This window comes from Peromyscus californicus, unplaced genomic scaffold (genome assembly GCF_007827085.1).
Source record: "Peromyscus californicus insignis strain IS unplaced genomic scaffold, ASM782708v3 Scaffold_1__1_contigs__length_55948999, whole genome shotgun sequence".
NCBI lineage: Eukaryota > Metazoa > Chordata > Mammalia > Rodentia > Cricetidae > Peromyscus > Peromyscus californicus.
In genome coordinates, this window is record NW_026294492.1 from 33431434 (window position 1) to 33450201 (window position 18768).

The 18768-nt window shown below is 46.1% G+C and overlaps 1 protein-coding gene across 7 annotated transcripts in view; it reads left to right on the top strand.

Moving 5' to 3' along the window:
- The window catches only part of Mta3 (metastasis associated 1 family member 3), a 126826-nt gene that overhangs the window by 56230 nt on the left and 51828 nt on the right, over positions 1-18768 (top strand). For all 7 annotated transcript variants that reach the window (XM_052746422.1, XM_052746425.1, XM_052746418.1 and 4 more), the window contains exons 7-8: positions 2542-2644; positions 8844-8943. In XM_052746422.1, coding sequence (XP_052602382.1) covers positions 2542-2644; positions 8844-8943 — 203 coding nt within the window. The remainder of the gene's footprint in view (positions 1-2541; positions 2645-8843; positions 8944-18768) is intronic.

Consider the following 18768-nt stretch of genomic DNA (forward strand, 5'->3'; position numbering starts at 1 on the left):
AGGCAGGTGGATCTCTGGGAATTCAAGGCCAGCCTGGTTTACAGAATGAGTTCCAGGATAGGCTCCAAAGCTACACAGAGAAACCCTGTCTTGAAAAAAAGGAAGGAAGGAAGGAAGGAAGAAAGAAAGAACGAAAGAGAAAAGAAAAGAAAGAGTATGTGGTTGTGCCTTTGGCATTGGGATGAGTGGGTGATGTACCTGGCAGCAGTGGACTGTGAATTTCCGAGGGGGCTTCTCTTTTGAGGGCTAATTAATTGGTGTATATTTTATGTGTTTTAAAAACAAGATGGGCTCAGCTGTAGTCATGAATTAGGACACTGTCAGCAGATAGTGGTGTAGGAACAGTGCCCTTCCCTGCGGGGAAGCAGTGCTCAGGGAGCGCACGCCTCCCGGAGGCTGACTCTGTGGCCCCAGAATCTGCAAGCACTGCTCCGCTAGGGAAGAGCCACATGGGAAGCTTGGCTTTGCTGAAGGGAAAACACTCCTGCACCTTGGATTCGATTTTTCATTCCACTCAGACTCTGTGCTAGAATCGCCCTCTCACTAGCCTCCAGGGGTCGAGGTTTAAGGAGATAAAGATCGACCGACCTTTGTGCTCCGTGCAAATGTCACAGTGGAGCCTTGGTTTGGGCAGTGTTTCAGCTTTGGCTCTTACTATTTACTCATTTAATGCTCCAAGGACAAGTTCCCGGGATTTTGAAAGTTCTGTCCATTTCCCTGTAAACCTTGTTATTTCCTCCTCCTCCTCCTCCTCCTCCTCCTCCTCCTCCTCCTCCTCCTCCTCCTCCTCCTCCTCTCTCTCTCTCTCTCTCTCTCTCTCTCTCTCTCTCTCACACACACACACACACACACACACACACACACACACACACACACCCTGGACAAGTGCTCACCCAATGAACTACAAATCCCAGCTCACCCTGTTGTTTGTTTACAAAGCCTTACTGTAGACTGCAGATCTCCCACTGCTGTGTTAGAAGCCGGCAGCAGCGGGCTTCAGTAGGAATCTCATGCTGGGTATGGGGGGAAAAAGCCTGGTGCCAGCCTGGAGCCCTCGCCTCCAGGAAAGAGACTTTACAGTTTGGTTTGCTTTTTGAGCGGGATCTCACTGTGTAGCCTCCGCTGTCCTGGAACCCTCAGAGATCCACCTGCCCCTGCCTGCCCAGTGCTGGGATTAACAGTGTGTGCCGCCATGCCCAGCCTCACAGTCGTAACTTTCAAATATATATTAATATATGATCTAATATATTTCTGTGCTTTTTTTAATTTTATTTATTTTTTGAGATAGGGTCTCATGTAGCTTAGGCTGACTGACCTCTTCTTGCCTTCTTCGTCTCCCAAGAGCTGGCAAAACCACCGTGCCTGGTTTTATGCGGTACCGGGGATGGAGCGCAGGACTTTGGGCGCGTTAGCAAGCCTGTTACCCATTGAGCTATGCCCCAGGCCCTGTTTCTGTAGTTCCATCAGCTCTTCTTTCTGTGCTCTTGAGGATCCAGCCGAGCTCAGCATCGTTTGCTGTACTGTAGCCCTGTATTAGAATCCCATTCAGAGCTAATCCTGTTTCTCATTAGCTTAATACCGTTTCACTTGTAGATTAATACAATAATTTATCTACTCCCAAAATTAAGTCCTTATAAGTTTATCCTAGGAGAGAATTGTACAAAGTGCTATCAGAAAGACTTACCACTTCACTGTTTTTATTCAAATCGTTTTTTCCTTTAGAAGTTCCATGTATAAATAAATATACTGCCAATGTTATCTGTGTTTCTTTTTTTTATTGTCACAGTGAATGTGGATTTTTTCTCATATTATATTTTCTTTGGAATTCCACTGAGCTTTCTATATTCATATTTATGATGCTATTCTAGTAACTTATTACTCCTTTGATTCATATCCCAGTACATCATCTAGAGTTTTTCAAGCAATATTCAACAAAAATGGTGATAAATGGCATCCTTGAGTGTTTCTGATTTAAACGTAACATTAAAAATTGCCGGGCAGTGGCAGCTGGTACAACGAAGATGCATTTTACTTAGGAAGCGGATATTTCCAGTAGTCCAGGAAAGGGCTTCGAGGATGTGTGGTGCAGCTTTGGCCCTCTCAGCTGGGAGCACCATTGGGTACTTGTAAGGAATATCCTGAAGAAACGGTTGGAGGATCAGTGCTGTGGAAGAACATTTCTGGATCTACATCTCTCCAACCGTCTGTGAAAAAGAGAAGTGGGAAGCTATACAGTCTGGTCACTAGATTTCTGTTGTTGAGATATCGCCTCATGGTGTTGTCCTAGCTGGCCTGGAACTTGGGTCTCTTCCTCTGTCTCTGCCACCAAGTGGGATGGTAGGCATGCACCATCACACCTGGCCCGGGGTCTCAGGAGATGCCTGCTGATGCTGATGCTGCTGATGCGGGCCACGTTGTGGGTTTGCGTGTGCCACCATCTTTGTGCACCTGCTGTCCAAGGATGCACCTGACATTTGGGTATTTCTAGCATGTGTGCCACGGTGTGAATAACAACACTCCCTTTCTCTTGTTTTTGGACAGGAGACTCAGATGAGAGGGAACAATCAAAATTGGAAGTAAAAGTTTGGGATCCCAATAGTCCGCTTACGGATCGACAGATTGACCAGTTTTTAGTTGTAGCCCGGTGAGTGTGCCATTATCCAGTAAGTCTTTCTGTGAAGCAACTTATACTTGTATCCAGTTCCTTTTTTTAAAATGTCATTTTATTGTACGTATATGAGTATTTACCTGAATGTATATATGTGTACTGTATGTGTGCCTGTTGCTTTTGGAGACCAGAGAGGATATTGGATCTCCTGGAACTAAAGGAACAGACAGTTGTGAGCTACCATGTGAGTGCTGTGAACCAAACCCAGGTCCTCTGTGACAGTGGCAGTCTCTACAGCCCCTATCCTTCCTCCCTCCCTCCATCCTTCCTTCCTTTTTATTTTATTTTTTTGAAAGCTAGAGTCTCAGTGTGTCGCCTGACTGTTTTTGAACTTACAGAGAACCATCTGCCTCTGCTTTCCTGAGGACTAAAGATGTGTCCTGTCCTGCCTGGTGTATGTCCTGTCTTTATTCTAGCCCCCACCCCATGGGTTGTATTTTTCTTTTTCTAGTCCTGTGAGTAAACCCAATATCTAGTCGCATTGTCCACTAAATAATGTAACTTAAGTGAAAATGTTCAATTAGTTAAGAAAGTAGAAGCAAGGGCTGGGGTGGAGTGTTTGCTTGCCTAGCGTGTACATCACCCCAAGTTTAATCCTCAGCACTGCCAAAAGCCTAGGCCAGCCACGGCAACCAAAGGGATAGCCTTAACATAAATGCATAATTTTTTTTTTTTTAAGTAGAAGCACAAGGAAGATATTGAACACCCGAATCCCAGGTCTTTAATGAACAAAATGCCCTTTATTTTGGATATTGCTGAACTCCAAACTGGATTATTCAGGTGCCAGTAGAAATGTCTCACCCAGTCCAGGGGTGGTGGCACACACCTGCCCCAGTACTTGGGAGCGAAGGCAGAGAGATCAGGAATTTGTAGCTAGCCTGGGATCATAGTGAGTTGGAGGCTAGCCTGGGCTACCTGAGACTGTCTCAGAAAAACCAAGCCCAAAATGAAGGCGAGAGGGAGAAGGCAAAGAGGGGAGAGGCCACATGCGGCTGTGTAAGAGTGAGGCTGCTGCTTGCATGGAGCGGCTTCCCCACAAGGCTTGGTCACCTTGTTTCCTCCTCTGGCTCTTTCCTTAAGCCATGAATGGGGAAAGGGCTTTATTTTCATTCCTTCAGTTGTGAGTAAATGAGACTTCCGGGGAAAACTGCTACCCAAGAGAAAGTGGATGAGATGAGCACACCATTGTAATGGTGGATAAAGTAGAAAAAGCCCTCAATGGGCATCAGCAAGCAACTGAAGAATGAATGGGTTACCCTCGTCCAGTGGGATAGTAAACTTTATGTCCATTAAAATGAGGGAATTTGAATTTGTGTAACAAAGAGGTAAATCCTCAAATATTGAATGAAGGTCCACAAAGTACGATTGTTTATGTGCATATACTGTGTTCATTTATTTGAAAAGACCATGTCGTGCACAAACAGTGTTTGATTTCATGAATGGATATATTGTACATCATGGCTGTAAGAGACTGCAACCATATTTATAATGTTTACTTCCTTACATGAATCTTAGACATGGCCAAATATTAGAATCAGGTCAACCCCAATAATGGGCAGAAGGGTCTCTCCTATAGCCTCTTATTTTCTGTTGAAAATTGTCCTAGACTGTCTTTAGACAGCCTTGTTTATAAGGACAGTCATTGTGGAGGGTCACACTCTATTGGTGGCCAGACACTTAGGGATCAGAGCCTGTCTTAGGATTTTTATGGTGCAAAGACACCTTGACCACAGAAACTCTTATAAGGACAACATTTAATTAGGGCTCGCTTACAGTTTCAAAGGTTCAGTCCATTATCATCATGGAGGGGAGCATGGTGGCATGTCAGCAGACATGGTACTGGAGACGTGGTGCTGGAGGAGTAGCTGGGAGTCCTACATCTTGCAGGCCACAGGAAGTTGACTGAGACACTGGGTAGTATCCTGAGCATAGGAAACCTAAAAGCCCCACCCCACGGTGACACACTTCCTCCAACAAGGCCACACCCACTCCGACAAAGCTACACCTCCTGACAATGCCATTCCCTGTGAGATTATGGGGGCCAGTTACATTCAACTATCACAGAGCCCCATTGCAGGGGCAGCAGCTGGCTAGCAGCACAGGAGGCTGGAGAGTGGGGAGAAGCAGTGAGTTGTGGACATGGCGCTGGAGAGTGGGGAGAAGCAGTGAGTCGTGGACATGGCCCTGGAGAGTGGGGAAAAGCAGTGAGTGGTGGACATGGCGCTGGCAGTATGCTCAGGAAAGTCTCTGAGTGCTGGATTGTTGGGGAGACCTGCAGTTTTCCAGTTTGATTTACACCCTGTTTTTTTTTTCTTTCTCAGACTACTCTTTGCTATCCACATTTATGAAACCTGAATGAGGGTGTCTTTTTTTTTTTTTTTTTATAAAAACTACTTTTAAAATGTTTGATTAAACAAAAAAAAACCCCAAAATACCGAATCTAAATGCAAATTAAAACCAATTATTTTTAGTTTTTGGTTTTTTTTTTTTTTGAAACAGGGTCTCATTCTCTATAGCAAAACTGTCCTCAAACTTGTAGCAATCCTCCTGTCTCAGTTTCCTGGATGAATCCCAGCATGCCCAGCAACCATCCCAACCACATTACTGCAGCTGTAGCCTCACCCGCCCGGCCTTCTTACTGTGTAGTGCTGGGCTGTGACCTTAGTTATACTAGCCAAGCCCTGCACTTGTAAAAGTGCTGAGGTCAGCGCAAGTATAGCACAGTCAGCATCGTCACGTCCACCTGGTGGGACTATAAACCGGTACAGCTCCGCTAAAAAACTGTTTGGTCTTGTCTCCCACACATCCTGTAAACTTTACTGCTGTTATCACCCTCAGGAGACAGCATCCTGGGTCCTGGAAGATGTGCTTGCTAATGGCTGGAGTAGCAGCAGCGTCTACAAACTGGAATGCTGTCTAGTTGAAGGAGGGGCGGGGGACAGAAGAGAATGCCGTTTCAGGGAAAACGCATCCCTATCACTCCAGCTAACAACTGAGATGACTTTCAAAGGATTAAACAAGAGAGAAGAAATAGTATGCGTCTAGGTGTGGGGCCTATGATAGGTTTGTAACCCAGTGCTTGGGAGGCCAAGGCCAAGGATTTTGAGTTGGATAGCAGTCTGGGCTGCATAGTTCCAAGCCAGCCTGGGCTACATTAGACCTTATCTCAAAACAACAACAGCATGTCTCATATAGGTGATTCCATGTCAGCAAAACTAATCGGTGGTCATAGTATCCTGGTGGTGTCAGGCGTGATGGTGCACACCTAGAATCCCAGCACTTGGGAAGCCAAGGTGATGACGTCACAGGCTAGCCTCAGCTCCATAGCCAGGCGCTGTCATGGTGTCATGGTGTGATTTTTATTTTTGTAGTTGTTATTAGATTTTGTTCATTTTGTTTGAAACAGGGTCTCACTGTGTAGCCCTGACTGGCCCGGAACTCACAGAGATCCTCCTGCCGGTGCCTCCTGGATTGAAGATGTGGATCATCACACTCAGCTGTGTTTCTGTTTTTGTTTTGTTTTGTTTCTTAGAATCTAGGATGGTGGTTCCTTTTGGGAAGGAGTGTGGGAAGGGTTGGCCACCTTCTGTTTCTTCATTTGGGTGTTGGTTAGACCCTGGGCATAATCACTTTGTGAGAGCTAAATATCTGTATAGTGTGGTAGGGTTTGCTTTTTCATATATATTAGATTTTAACTAAAATGAATGAGGAAATCTTCCCGAGCTATCGTGTCCAGCAAGGCAGGCAGTCTGTGGATCCTGCACCTCTTGGGGTTAAGGTTCCTGCATACAGAAAGGCTCTAGATTATTACAAATGGAAATCAGTGCTGTGGAAGTTGCTTTTTTAAATGGTGTAGTAAAAATGTATTATTTTGAGCCTCCACAGGAAGTGGTTCTGTTATAACATTCTGTGTGGAAAACGTTCCTGGGATTTCACAATTGATATTTAGGACTCGCTTGGCAGTGGCAGTCAAACTCCCAGCGAGTTTCCTCCTCCTATTTTGAATACCAAATGATGTGTCCCATGGCATTTTAGACTCTCTTCCCTTTCCTTCTCCGTGACCACACAGGTTTGTTTTGTGCTTGCTTGAATGATAATTCCCTACATATGCCGGAACGCTCGGAACCAGAGCGTCTGAGTCCTGGTTTATGCTTTGTTTCTGATCTGGCATCTATGTCTACGTGAAGAGTTGTCTTGGGGACGGGTCCCAAGACTAAACATGGAATTCTTTTATGTTTTGTATGAATCTTACAGAGCCTTAAAGTAATTTCATACAATATTGTTTTTAATGATTTATTATTTTTACTTTATTTTATGTGAATTGGTGTTTCGTCTGCAGGTATGTCTGTGTGAGGATATCAGATCCCCTGGAGGTGGAGTTACAGGCAGTTGTGAGCTGCCTTGAGGGGGCTGGGAATTGAACCCAGGTCTTCTGGAAGAACAGCCAGTGCTCTTAACCACTGAGCCATCTTTTCAGCCCCTACCCCCTCGTTTAACAATACCTTTTTGTTGTCGTTTTGTTTTGAGATAGGGTCTCACAATGTACCCTTGACTGGCCTGGAACTCACTTTGTAGACCAGGCTGGCTTCCAGTTCATAGAGATCTTCCTGCCTCAGCCTCCCGAGTGCTGGGATAGCATGCACCACTACACTACCTTTCATGCAAAATCTTTTTTTAAAAAAAAATTATTTATGTCTATTTCATGTGCATTTGAGGTTTTGCCTGTGTGTATAGTCTGTGTGAGGGTATCAGATCCCCTGAAACTGGAGTTACAGACAGGTGTGAGCTGCCATGTGGGTGCTGGGAGTTGAACCCAGGTCCTCTGGAAGAGCAGCCAGTACTCTTAACTGCTGAGTCACCTCTAGCCCCTCAAGCAGAATCTTAAATGATTTTGTACATGAATCAGAGTTTTATAGCGTGGAATTTCTCCTCATGTGATGTGAAGTTTCAGATTTCTGAAAATTTTACTTCTCAGTTAGGATAACTCTGTTTGTATTAAATCTTAAAGGAGAAAAATACTTTTCAGTTGATGCTTAGTTTCCAAACATCCAACAACCCTTTTTCCTTTCTTTACAGTTTTTTTATTTGTTACTCCAAAATGTAGTCCTCCTGTGTGGTCTCTGCTTTACTTCCTGCTTCCCGACAAGACATAAAAGCCGGGACTGGGGAGGTAGCTCAGTCAGTAAATGCTCATGCTGCTAATTCAGGAAGGCCTAAATTCACCCCCAGGACCCGGATACAAAGCTGAGTGTGTGCTTGTAAGTCCAGTGCTGGGGAGGCAGATGGGGAGGGCCCTGGAGCTCCCCGGCTTGCCGTCCTAGGTGTAAGCCCTTAGCTTCTAATGTGAAAGACTGTCTCAAAAATAAAGGGGACAGCCTTTACCACCAACACTGGAGCTGACATCTGCCTTCTGCATGTGCACACACACACATACATATGACTTTGCATCCCCCCATACACACACACACACACACAAATTATTTAAAAAAAAAAAGTAACAAGCAGGTGTGCTTGTTAGTTTTTTGGCAACTTGCCACAAGTTGGGATCATCTGAGAAGGGGGCACCTCAACTGAGAAAATGCCCCTCTTGGATTGTAAGTCTAAGGCGGCGCTTTCTTGATTAATGATTGATATGGGAAGGCCCAGCCCACTGTGAGCGATGCCACCCCTAGGCAGCTGGTCCTGGGCCATAAGAAAAAACAAGCTGAGCAAGCCATGGATAGCGTGCCAGTAAGCAGCACCCCTCCATGGTCTCTGCCTCAGTTTCTGCTTCCGGTTTCGTGCCTTGGCTTCCCTCAGTGATGTACCGTAGCCTGGGATGTGTAAGCCAGATTAACCTTTCTCTCCCCAAGCTGCTTTAGTTCATGGTGTTTATCCCAGCCCAGGAAAGCAATCTGGAACAGAGGGGCTGGAGAGATGCTCAGTGGTTAGGAGCACTTGCTGCTCCTGCGTTGGGGGACCCCAGTTCCCAGCACCCTCATGGCACCTTAGTTCCGAGGGATCCAGCACCCATGCCCCCCACCCCCCACCCCCCCCCGCCTCCTCCAGCAGCGGGCGTGCACATGGAGCTCTTACATGCAGGCAGGCAGAATATTCATACCATAAAATAAATAAGCAAGATAACCTTTTATTAAAGGAATAACCTACTGTTCTCATCTGTGTTTGCCCTCCTCAGTGCCGTCGGGACGTTCGCCCGTGCCCTGGATTGCAGCAGCTCCGTGAGGCAGCCTAGCTTGCATATGAGCGCGGCTGCAGCCTCCCGAGACATCACCCTGGTAAGATGCCTTTTGCCATTCTGAGGTTTTTCCTTGGCTGCTCGCTTAACTATAATAGAACCATTAGAGCAGTGCTGGAGACTAGGACCTCTCTGACGGTTGGCTGTTGATGTCTAAGTAGATGCAGGCTAGCTGGTTGGTTAACTGGGTTCCTGAGTCACCTTGTTCGTGAGCTGAGACCAGTAAGAAGTGCTAAGGAAGAGGTATACAGTGGGGGGAAAGTTGGCGGGAGGCGAACTCACCATTCTGGCGCCCTGTTTCTTCTCGCTGTGTGCTTTTCTCTGTTCATTTACTTGGTGGTAGACCACTTACAGTATTTTCTTCTTTTTATATGTAAGGAATCCTGTTGCTATCACTATTGAGACTATTGCTGTGGTAACTATGTGTCAATTTTTTTGGGTGAATTTTTAATAACTTTTAGTGCACAAATAATGGACTTTATTATGACATTCTCATACATATTGTATTTTGCTCATATTCATACCTTTCACACACACACACACACACACACACACACACACACACACACACACACAAAATCATCTCAAAAAAATTTTTTTGAGACAGGGATGCATGGCCTTGAACTCACTAAGTAAATGAGGATGGCCTTGAAACTCTGATCTTCCTGCTTCTACCTGTACTGGGATTACTGGTTTGTTGTGGGTTTTATTGTTGTTTTAATTTAATTTTTGTGTGTGTGTGTGTGTGGTGCCTGTGCGTGTACTTGTATGTCATGGGGGTTGGGTGGAGGACGGAGGAGAACTTTGACTAAGTGGTACTAAGCCTGACACTCAGTATTACTCTCCCTGTTTGATGTGGAGATGCTATGTAGTTTAGGCTGGCACTGAACCCCCAGTCTTTCAATTTTGGCCCCACACTACTATCGTGTGCCATCATGCCAGGCTTGAGTGTTGTTTGTAGAAAGCTTTGTTTTTTGTTTTTTCCATCAATGCCTTAGTCTTTCTTCCAAAATATGTTTGTATTTTGGTTGTTTACAACTTGAAGACTCTTTTATCATAGAAGCATGAGTACAGATTTACCTCCCAAACTAGTTTTTTTTTTAAAGAAGATTTTTAAAAAATGTTTTGTGTGTATGGGTGTTTTGCCTGCATGTATTTCTGTGCCACATTTGTGCAGTGCCCATTGAGGCCAGAAGAGGGCGTCAGGTCCTCTAGAACTGGACTTAGGGAAAGGTGTGAGCCTTACGTGAGTGCTGGGGATCAAACCCAGAGCCTCTTGAGATCTTGTTTTGTCGCTCAGGTTTAACGGGGCCTTGAACTCTGGGCTCAGAAGAACCTCTTACCTCAGGCTCTGTGCCTGGCTCGTATTATGTATGTTCTATTACACTTATAAACACTTCTCTTTTGCTGTTTCTCATACTTTTGTATTTTAAACTCCACCGCATCTTTTGTGAACTCATGTACAATTATTCTCTGCTAGAGCTGGTATTGATTGGAGCCGATCACAGGGACCTGCTCTTTTAGAATGGGCTCACATGTTGCAAAATCATTCTGCATATCAGGATGGAAATTTATAATGCATTCTCAGTGTAATCTGCACTGTGTATGTGTGTGCACACACACGTGCGCGCGCATGTGTATGCACATGGAGGTCAGAGGACCGCTTTCTGGCATTTCCCTGTCTCTGTGGGTTCTAGGGATTCAGGTCATCAGACTTAGCAGCAAGCACCTTTACCCTGGAGCCATTGATCTGTTTGTCGTGGCAAAGCTCCACGTAATAAGCGTTGACTGAGGAGCCAAGGCTCCTGGCGTTGCCTGTAACAGAGCTGAGTCCATCTGAAGTGTGCAGCTTTGTCGTCCACCCCTCCTCCTGGGTTTCCCTGATCTGAGGAGTGTAAGCCATGCCTTCCTGCCTGCCTTCCTGGGTGATGGCGGTGGCCGTAATGGGATTGATTGCACTGAGCTTCATACGTTCTGGGCATGTCTTCTATCGCTGAGCGACACCCACCCAACAGAAACTTTCCCTTATCATTTTAAGAACTGGGGAGCTCCCCACCCACCCCCCAACACACCAATATGGCACGCTCTTGCTTTATACAGGTGGAGTGTGATCTGTAAGCCAGACCTTTGTTGTTTAGCACTGTTCTTGGGAAATCGTGCTTGTAAACCTAGGCTTGTTCCCCTATCACACTCTAGCGGGTTCTATCTGCCCTGCTGAGGATCCAGAGTGGGAAAGCCAGTTCCTGACCAGCACTGAGCTGGGTGGCACTTGGTGATTGGAGCTGGTTTGCCCAGTGGTGGTCTGCAGGGGGACCACCTTTGTCCTGTGTGTGAGCTGGGGAAGCCACGGTGACTCTGTCCCATTGCTGGTGAGCACACAGTGCCTCGAGGGGATTTATTTGTTCAGGAAGAGGGCAGAGCTCAGTGTGTGGCTTGTCGGCGAAGGCTCTTCATTGTATACACTGTGTGTTATATAATATCCCAGAAGTATGTGTGTATTTTCCCCTTTTGAGCTGAAGTCTTGCTGTGTTGTCCAGGGTAACTTGAAACTCTTGGGCTCAAGACAACCATCCTGCCTCAGCCTTCAGAGCCATCAAGACGTGAGGTGATGCCACCATGCGGGGTGTGGACTATTTATAAAAGACGCGCTTTAAAAGGACTGATTGTAAACATCTGTGTATTTACAAAAGACCTACTTTCACTGATTATTATTGTGTGTATGACGTGTGGGTGTGTCTGTGCCCTGTCACCTGTGGTGTGTGGGCGTGTCTGTGATGTGACACATGTGTGACGTAAGTCAGATGACTTCTTATCCTTCTGCCTCCACCCTCACGTGCTAGAATTAACATGTGTGTGCACTCTATAACAGGCTTTTAAGAAGGTGCCCTCCAACCCCTCCAGTGTTTCCATTTACTTTCGTTAGTCATTTGGAAATCACCTTTACATCACAAACATTATTTTCAAAATTTCAGTAATAAATAATTCAAGATAAATAAATTTATTTATTTAGAGACAGTCTCACAGTGTGGCCCTGGCTGGCCTGCACTCAGTCTGTAGACCAGACTGGCCTCAAATTCCCAGAGATCCACTTGCTTCTGCCTTGGACGTGCTGAGATCAAAGGCGTGCGCCATCACACACACACCAGCTCATTACGCTAACAATTTTTCTTTTTTTAAACAGAAGTGGACTTGGAGGCTTAGGCAGTTGTGGGCTGGCATGGTGATTCATATCCATTCTTGTCTCTACCAAGGCCTCGCCTGCTCCACCAGCTGCCCTTCTACCCACCTTCTGCCTCCTCTTCATTAGAACACTTAGGCTGCTGTCCTTCTTGGTTAGATATTCTTGAAGATGTAGGGTGTGTGTGAGAAAAAGAGACAGACAGAATGACACACAGAAATAGAGACGGGTGGAGAGACAGACAGACAGAAAACTAATGCCTTGGCTTCCTGTTTAAACTACTGTGGTTTCAGGTTCACTTGGACTCTCTAGGTCCTGGGAATTTATGTATAAACTGAGTGGGCCTGGTTAAAACTGGGGCTTAAACTATGGGTACAGAGTTTGGGGATGACGTGCCAGAAGGGACGTGTGAAAGGGTCAGAGTGGCCTTCTGCTGTTGATTTTTCTTGGGAATGTTACGGGGAGAACTCCAGCAGGCTTTAGAATTCCTAGACCATTTGTTCATCCAGGACGCCTGTACTTCTTGTCAATCACCAGTAATATTTTGGGGGCAGGCAGTTGTACATGCCTGGTTCTGACTTCCTCATTTGCAAATTTCAAGTGTTGCCAATCCAAGATGTGCAGGATTTACATTGTTAAGAGATACAGAAGTCCCTGGGCATGGAGGTGCACCCCTGCAATCCTAGCTCTTGGGAGGTAGAGGCAGGCAGATCAAGAGTTCAAAGTCAATTATGAGACACTGTCTCAAAAGGCAAACCAAACATAATGCAGAGCCCCAGGGGAGGTGATACATGTCTTAATTCCAGCTCCCACAGGACAGATAGGCAGACGGATCTCTGAATTGAGGTGTACAGAGTGAGTTCTAGGACAACCAGGACTACCTAGAGAAACCCTGTCTCGAAAAACCAAAACTAAGTCAAACCAAAACAAAGCAAAATACATTGAACTCATACATGTCACTTACTTCATAACATAGAAAGTATTTTATCTAGTATAGAGAGGGGAGAGCATCGGTTTGAAATGCTGACAGCAGCTGACACCCTCTCCCCTGAGCCCCTCACTTGAGGGATGGTCAGTATTATAGTCAAACCATGCCTCACTGTCGAGGGGAACATTATGGAGGTCTCACACAAAGAAAGGTGACTGTGGAGTCATTAGGCAATGGGACCGTGGCGCCAGTGTTGTGTGTGACATGTATACAGTCTGTCTTGGACTGAAACATCGCTGGACTGTTGTGACTGGGATTGGTAGCGTGCCAGGCTACTTCTCCCTCAGTGTGTGGTGTTGACCACAAGGCCACCCACCTCTTGGCCTGCAGAGTGGCGCCAGCATTGTTAGTGACCTGGTGTCTCACTGCTGGAGAAATAGGGCTCTGGCTTTACTCGCCTGCCTGGACTCTGAAAACTAAGTCATTTGGGCAGCAGAGTCAAAGAAAAAGGAATTTTTGTGCTGTAGCATTGAAAACCTGGTATTCTCCAGGTGGTGAGCCCAGGGCACAGCACGGTCAATAAACTGCACAAGGACTCGTCTCTTTGGATTCGTGACAGGCAGGGGTAGAGATAAGACTTCCTGGTGACAGGTCTGGACTGAGGAAGGCTGGCTGTGTTGGTTCAATAAGAGATGGACTCAGATACTGGGGCAGCTCTAATGCCTGTAACGCGGCAGATCTTGTAGAAGTGCACCTCTTTTCCCCGCTCCCACCCAGTGAGCCTGGGGTATTTCATTGTATTTATGACAAAGTGCAAATCCCCGTTATACACCCCCCCCCACCCCCCCCCCCCCCCCCCCCCCCCCCCCCCCCCCCGCAAGACTCTGAGTGTCCTGTGGACTCCTGTCAAGCAGTTTCCTGGCTTGGATTTCTTTGTTGTTGTTGTTGTTGACAGGATCTCACTGTGCAGTTCCGGCTGGCCTGGAACTCACAGACTTCCAAGTGCTGGGCTCAAAGGTGGGTGCCACCACCCCTGGCTTGTCCTGGGCCTTTGCTTGTGATTCTTCTCTCTCTCCTCCTCTCCCTCCCTTCTTCCATCGAACACTCCCTTTTCACATACCAGCTCTGAAAACTGTCCATCCGTGAGTGACTGTCTGCTTCTCTTCATTGGTGACTCTCTGGCACCAAGCACAGTGCCTGTGATATGCACGAGTTCACTTCAAATCTGGGCCTGAGTCTAGAAGTTTCCAATTTTGGATAAGACAAGTCTGTTCCTTTGTTTCACCAAAGTAGTAGGGTTTTTTTGTTTGTTTGTTTTTGTTTTGTTTTGTTTTAAGACAGGGTTTCTCTGTGTAGCCCTGGTTGTCCTGGAACTTGCTTTGTAGACCAGGCTGGCCTCGAACTCAAATCCACCTGCCTTTGCTCAGCGAGTGCTGGGATTAAAGGTGTGTGCCATCACTGCCCGGTCATATATATATGATATATTTTATATTTTTAACATATATATTATATATATTTTTTACTTTGGCGTGTGTGTGTGTGTGTGTGTGTGTGTGTGTGTGTGTGTGTACACATGCAGACACCAGACGAGAACATCAAATATCCTGCTCTATTATTGTTCAACTTATTCCCTTGAGACAGAGTCTCCTGAATTTGGGCTACCAGCCAGCAAGTTCCAGGGATCTTCCTGTCCATTCACCACAGTGCGGGGATCACGGTGTGTGCGAGGCCGCCCCTGAATTTTTAAAAATCCAGGTGCTTGCACAGCAGTGTTGGCCCCACCCACTGAGCTGTCTCCCTGACTCTGTGTTTCTGCGAGTGTGTGCACATTTGTGCACATGCCTGTCAGATGGCAGCTTGGGGAGTTAACTCAGGTTGTCAGGCCTGGCGGCAAGCGCCTTTACACACCGAACCCTTTTGCTGCCCCCCAAATTCTGCCTTCTTTCTTTTTCTTTTCTCTTTTTTTTTTTTTTAGAAAGGGTGTAAGTATCCTAGTCCAGCCTTTAACTTCCTGAACCTCCCGGCTGTACAGCCTGAGTGCTGGGATGAGGGTGTGCATGACTGTACCCGGTGTTATTTGTGCTGGTGATTGGGCCCCGGGCTTTGCGCACATTAGATACAGCATTCTACCAACTGAGCCTCGTCGGCCAGTGCTTTACTTTTCTCCTTGAGTTAGACACTGGTATAGGAAACCTCGGAAGATCACTGTATTTGAATGTGAGGAGAATATAGTTGAGGATTTTAAGTACTCTAGACTTTTTTTTTTTTTTTTTTTCCAGACAGGGTTTCTCTGTATAGCTTTGCGCCTTTCCTGGAGCTCACTCTGTAGCCCAGGCTGGCCTCGAACTCACAGAGATCCACCTAGCTCTGCCTCCCGAGTGCTGGGATTAAAGGCGTGCGCCGCCGCCGCCGCCGCCGCCGCCGCCGCCGCCGCCGCCGCCGCCGCCGCCGCCGCCGCCGCCGCCGCCGCCACCACCACCACCACCACCCAGCAACTCTAGACTTTTTGAAAAGAGGTTTGGGCTTACAGATGTGCTTTGATAACAGCTTATGCTTATAATATCTTGCTAAAACGATGTCTTTACAAAGAGTCTAGTATAAAGGCTTCCTGTGCTCCTGTCAGGTCGGTTCCACAGCAGTTACCTTTGTGCCTCAGCTGCTTCATCGTCTCTCTCTCTCTATGGTCAAGAGACAAACGTAGAGCAGTTGAATGTAAGAATCTCACTGGCTTTACCTACATTTCCAGCACCGGACAACACTTCATCTGTGGCCTCACAGAAACGGGGCCCTGACATTTGTGGGTATGAGACTCCTGTTGTGTTTAATCAGTTGGCTGCTGCAGAAGGGGCTCCATTCTGATTTGGTCTAGTCTGGTGGGGCCCACTGCAGGCACTTGGGCCAAACACAATGGCCGCCTATCAATTTTAACTACCCACGAGTTACCTAAATGGCCACCTGTCAGTTTTTAACTATGCATGTGTTATTTCCAGACAGTTTGAGAGTAAGTCTCAGAATGGATATTTCTTTATTACTAAGTGTTTGTTCCTAAGTAATAATTTTCTCCTGCACTAACATAGTATAACATGGCGCTGTTACAACAGTTTAATGAAGGGGCTTTATTCCGGTTGACCAGTTGTCCCAGTCATGTCCATTAGAGAAGAGGAAACAATTCTTTTCTGGCCCTAAATCTTAAATTAGACATTTGTCTTGTGTGTGTGTGTGTGTGTGTGTGTGTGTGTGTGTGAGATCTTAAATTAGACATTTGTCTTGTGTGTGTGTGTGTGTGTGAGAGAGAGAGAGAGAGAGTTTTTTGTTTTTCTTGATAGCTTTGCCATATTCATAAAAATGAAATTGTATTGCATGTTTTCTATTTAATTTTCCACTTATAGATCTACTTTGATACTTCTTTTCCTGATTTATTTGTTTGTTTGTTTGCTTACTGGAGACAGAGTCTTGCTGTGTAGCTTAGGCTGGCCTTGAACTTGGAGTCCTTCTGCCTCAGCCACCCAAGTGCTATATGGCTCACCAGGCCGGGTATCTTCTTAGAGACCATTTTTAGCAATCCTTATAGATTGTAAGTGTTTCTCTACCAGTGTGGCTTTAACTAAGACATTTTGATTTATAGTATTTTCCTTATTATGTGCTTCTAATTATTTCCTAATTTCATAACTTTTTATTTGAAGTATTGGTGAAATAAAGTTTATAACATAAATTAATTCTTTATGGGAATTAAACATGTATATTCCCAATTATTCTAATATATTTCAAATTCTACATTTTTGGGTGTGGCAAGGTAACATCTGCCCCTACCTCATAAGGCCACCCCCCCCACCCCCCCCCCCCACCCCCCCCCCCCCCCCCCCCCGCAATGGCAAACCATAGTTTGAGTCCACCAAAGTTCTCCCCGGGGAACCAGCAAGTTTATTAGGGTTACTTGCAGAGTGTGGGTGACCCTATAGCATCCACACTGGGGGATCTGCTTCCGGCATGGATGATGGCTTCCTCAGGGCTGCATGATGGCCTCAGCACCAGCACCCATACTTTCTCAGCCTGTATCTTCTATGTCTCCTTCAGGCCAGGTACAATTAGGGTAAAACTGGATGCAGCTGGTTGGGAGGTGTGGCTGGGTACTTGGGTTCAGGTCCCACTACCCTCCCCACCCCTCCTCCTGTTCTCAGAAGGAACCTCAATAGTCAGCAAGTCTAGCCGTGAGGAGTGTTCGCAAGCAGGCACAGCTGAACTCAGCATGGTGGTGGCAGTTTGGCTCAAAGCACAGTCCTGTACGACAGAGGGGTGTGGAAGTGTAGTTTGGGCGGAGTCTCGTATAGCCCAGGCTAGCCTGAAACTCAGTATGTATCTGAGCTTGACCTCTTGATCTTCCTGTCTCCGCCCCCCAAGTGCTTGGATTATCAGTGTGCACCACCATGCCCAGTTGTAATTTCTTCTAAGACTTGAAATCGGGATCTATTATCTGAGAAAAGAATATTTTCAATTAAAAAAAATAAGTAAATCCTTTCCCTATTTTTTTTTTAAAAAAAAAAAAGGGAAAGAAATGTGACTTTCTCTGAATTTGGTTCCCACCAAAGCAGAAATTGCAAGTGGATGGTGCATTTTTTATTTAAGTATAAGAACTTTTACTTTGATCCTAGTTGTGGATTTATTCATAAGAGTTTATATTCACCTTCTGCTTGGAAAGTTCAGTAAGTTTTGAATTGACTTATCTTGAATGCTGTAATTTGTGCTGGAGTTAAAAGTATAAATTGCCCCTGAGCCAATCAGTAGTTAGTATTAAACACGTGCATGGGAGGTAGTGTTGTGTAGTAGCGGCACACATGAAGTGTGTCTTCTCCGGGAAGCAGAGTCTAGTGAGGACCTTCAGGCCATGCACTCACTCCTGGAGTGCAAGAAGGGAAACTGGCAGAAATGGAAAACCACAGTCGCAATGGAAGTCGCGGCCGACTGATGATGGAGTGCACTCAAGTGTGTCTCAGAGCAGGGCCCTTACATCCTGTGCCGTCCGCTCAGCCTTAAGCTGAAACAGTTCCGTCTAGACCAACTGCGGAGGTGGCTGCCTGCAGAACTTGGAGCAACTCCACGAACGTTCTCTATTCTCAAATGGCATCCCTCACACAGTGCCCCAGAATGCAGACCCAGTACACGATTCATCTTCCACTCAGCTGCGCATTGTCTAGGATTCTGGTGTAGACTCAGCCAAGCTATATGCTGGGGCAGTTCTCTCCTGCATCCCTTAGCCTCTGTGAACACAAGTCAGTAGCACAAGAGACCAAGGCCAAATGCACCAACACACACCAAAGACTGATTGTTATACTTTTTTTTCCCCCTCTCTCTCTTTCTTCTTTTTTGTTTTTGTTTTTGTTTTGTTTTGTTTTCGTTTGGTTTGATTTCGGTTTGTTGGGTTTTTTTTTTTTTTTTTTTTTTTTGAGACAAGGTTTCCCTGTGTGTCTGTCTAGCCCTGGCTATCCTGAAACTCACTCTGTAGACCACCAGGCTGGTCTCAAACTCACCGAGATCCGCCTGCCTCTGCCTCTCAAGTGTTGGGATTAAAGGCACATGCTACCACCGCCCAGCTATGTCAAATATCTTAACATCCTACTGCCCAAGCAAATCGTGTGCCAAAGCCGGCTGTCTGTGCAGGGGCACGGTAGCCCCCTGTGGAGGTCCAGGGAGGGGGGTGAAATGTTTGCCGAACAACAATCCAGTCTACCGCAGCGTGATTCTGTTTAATGAACAAAAGATGA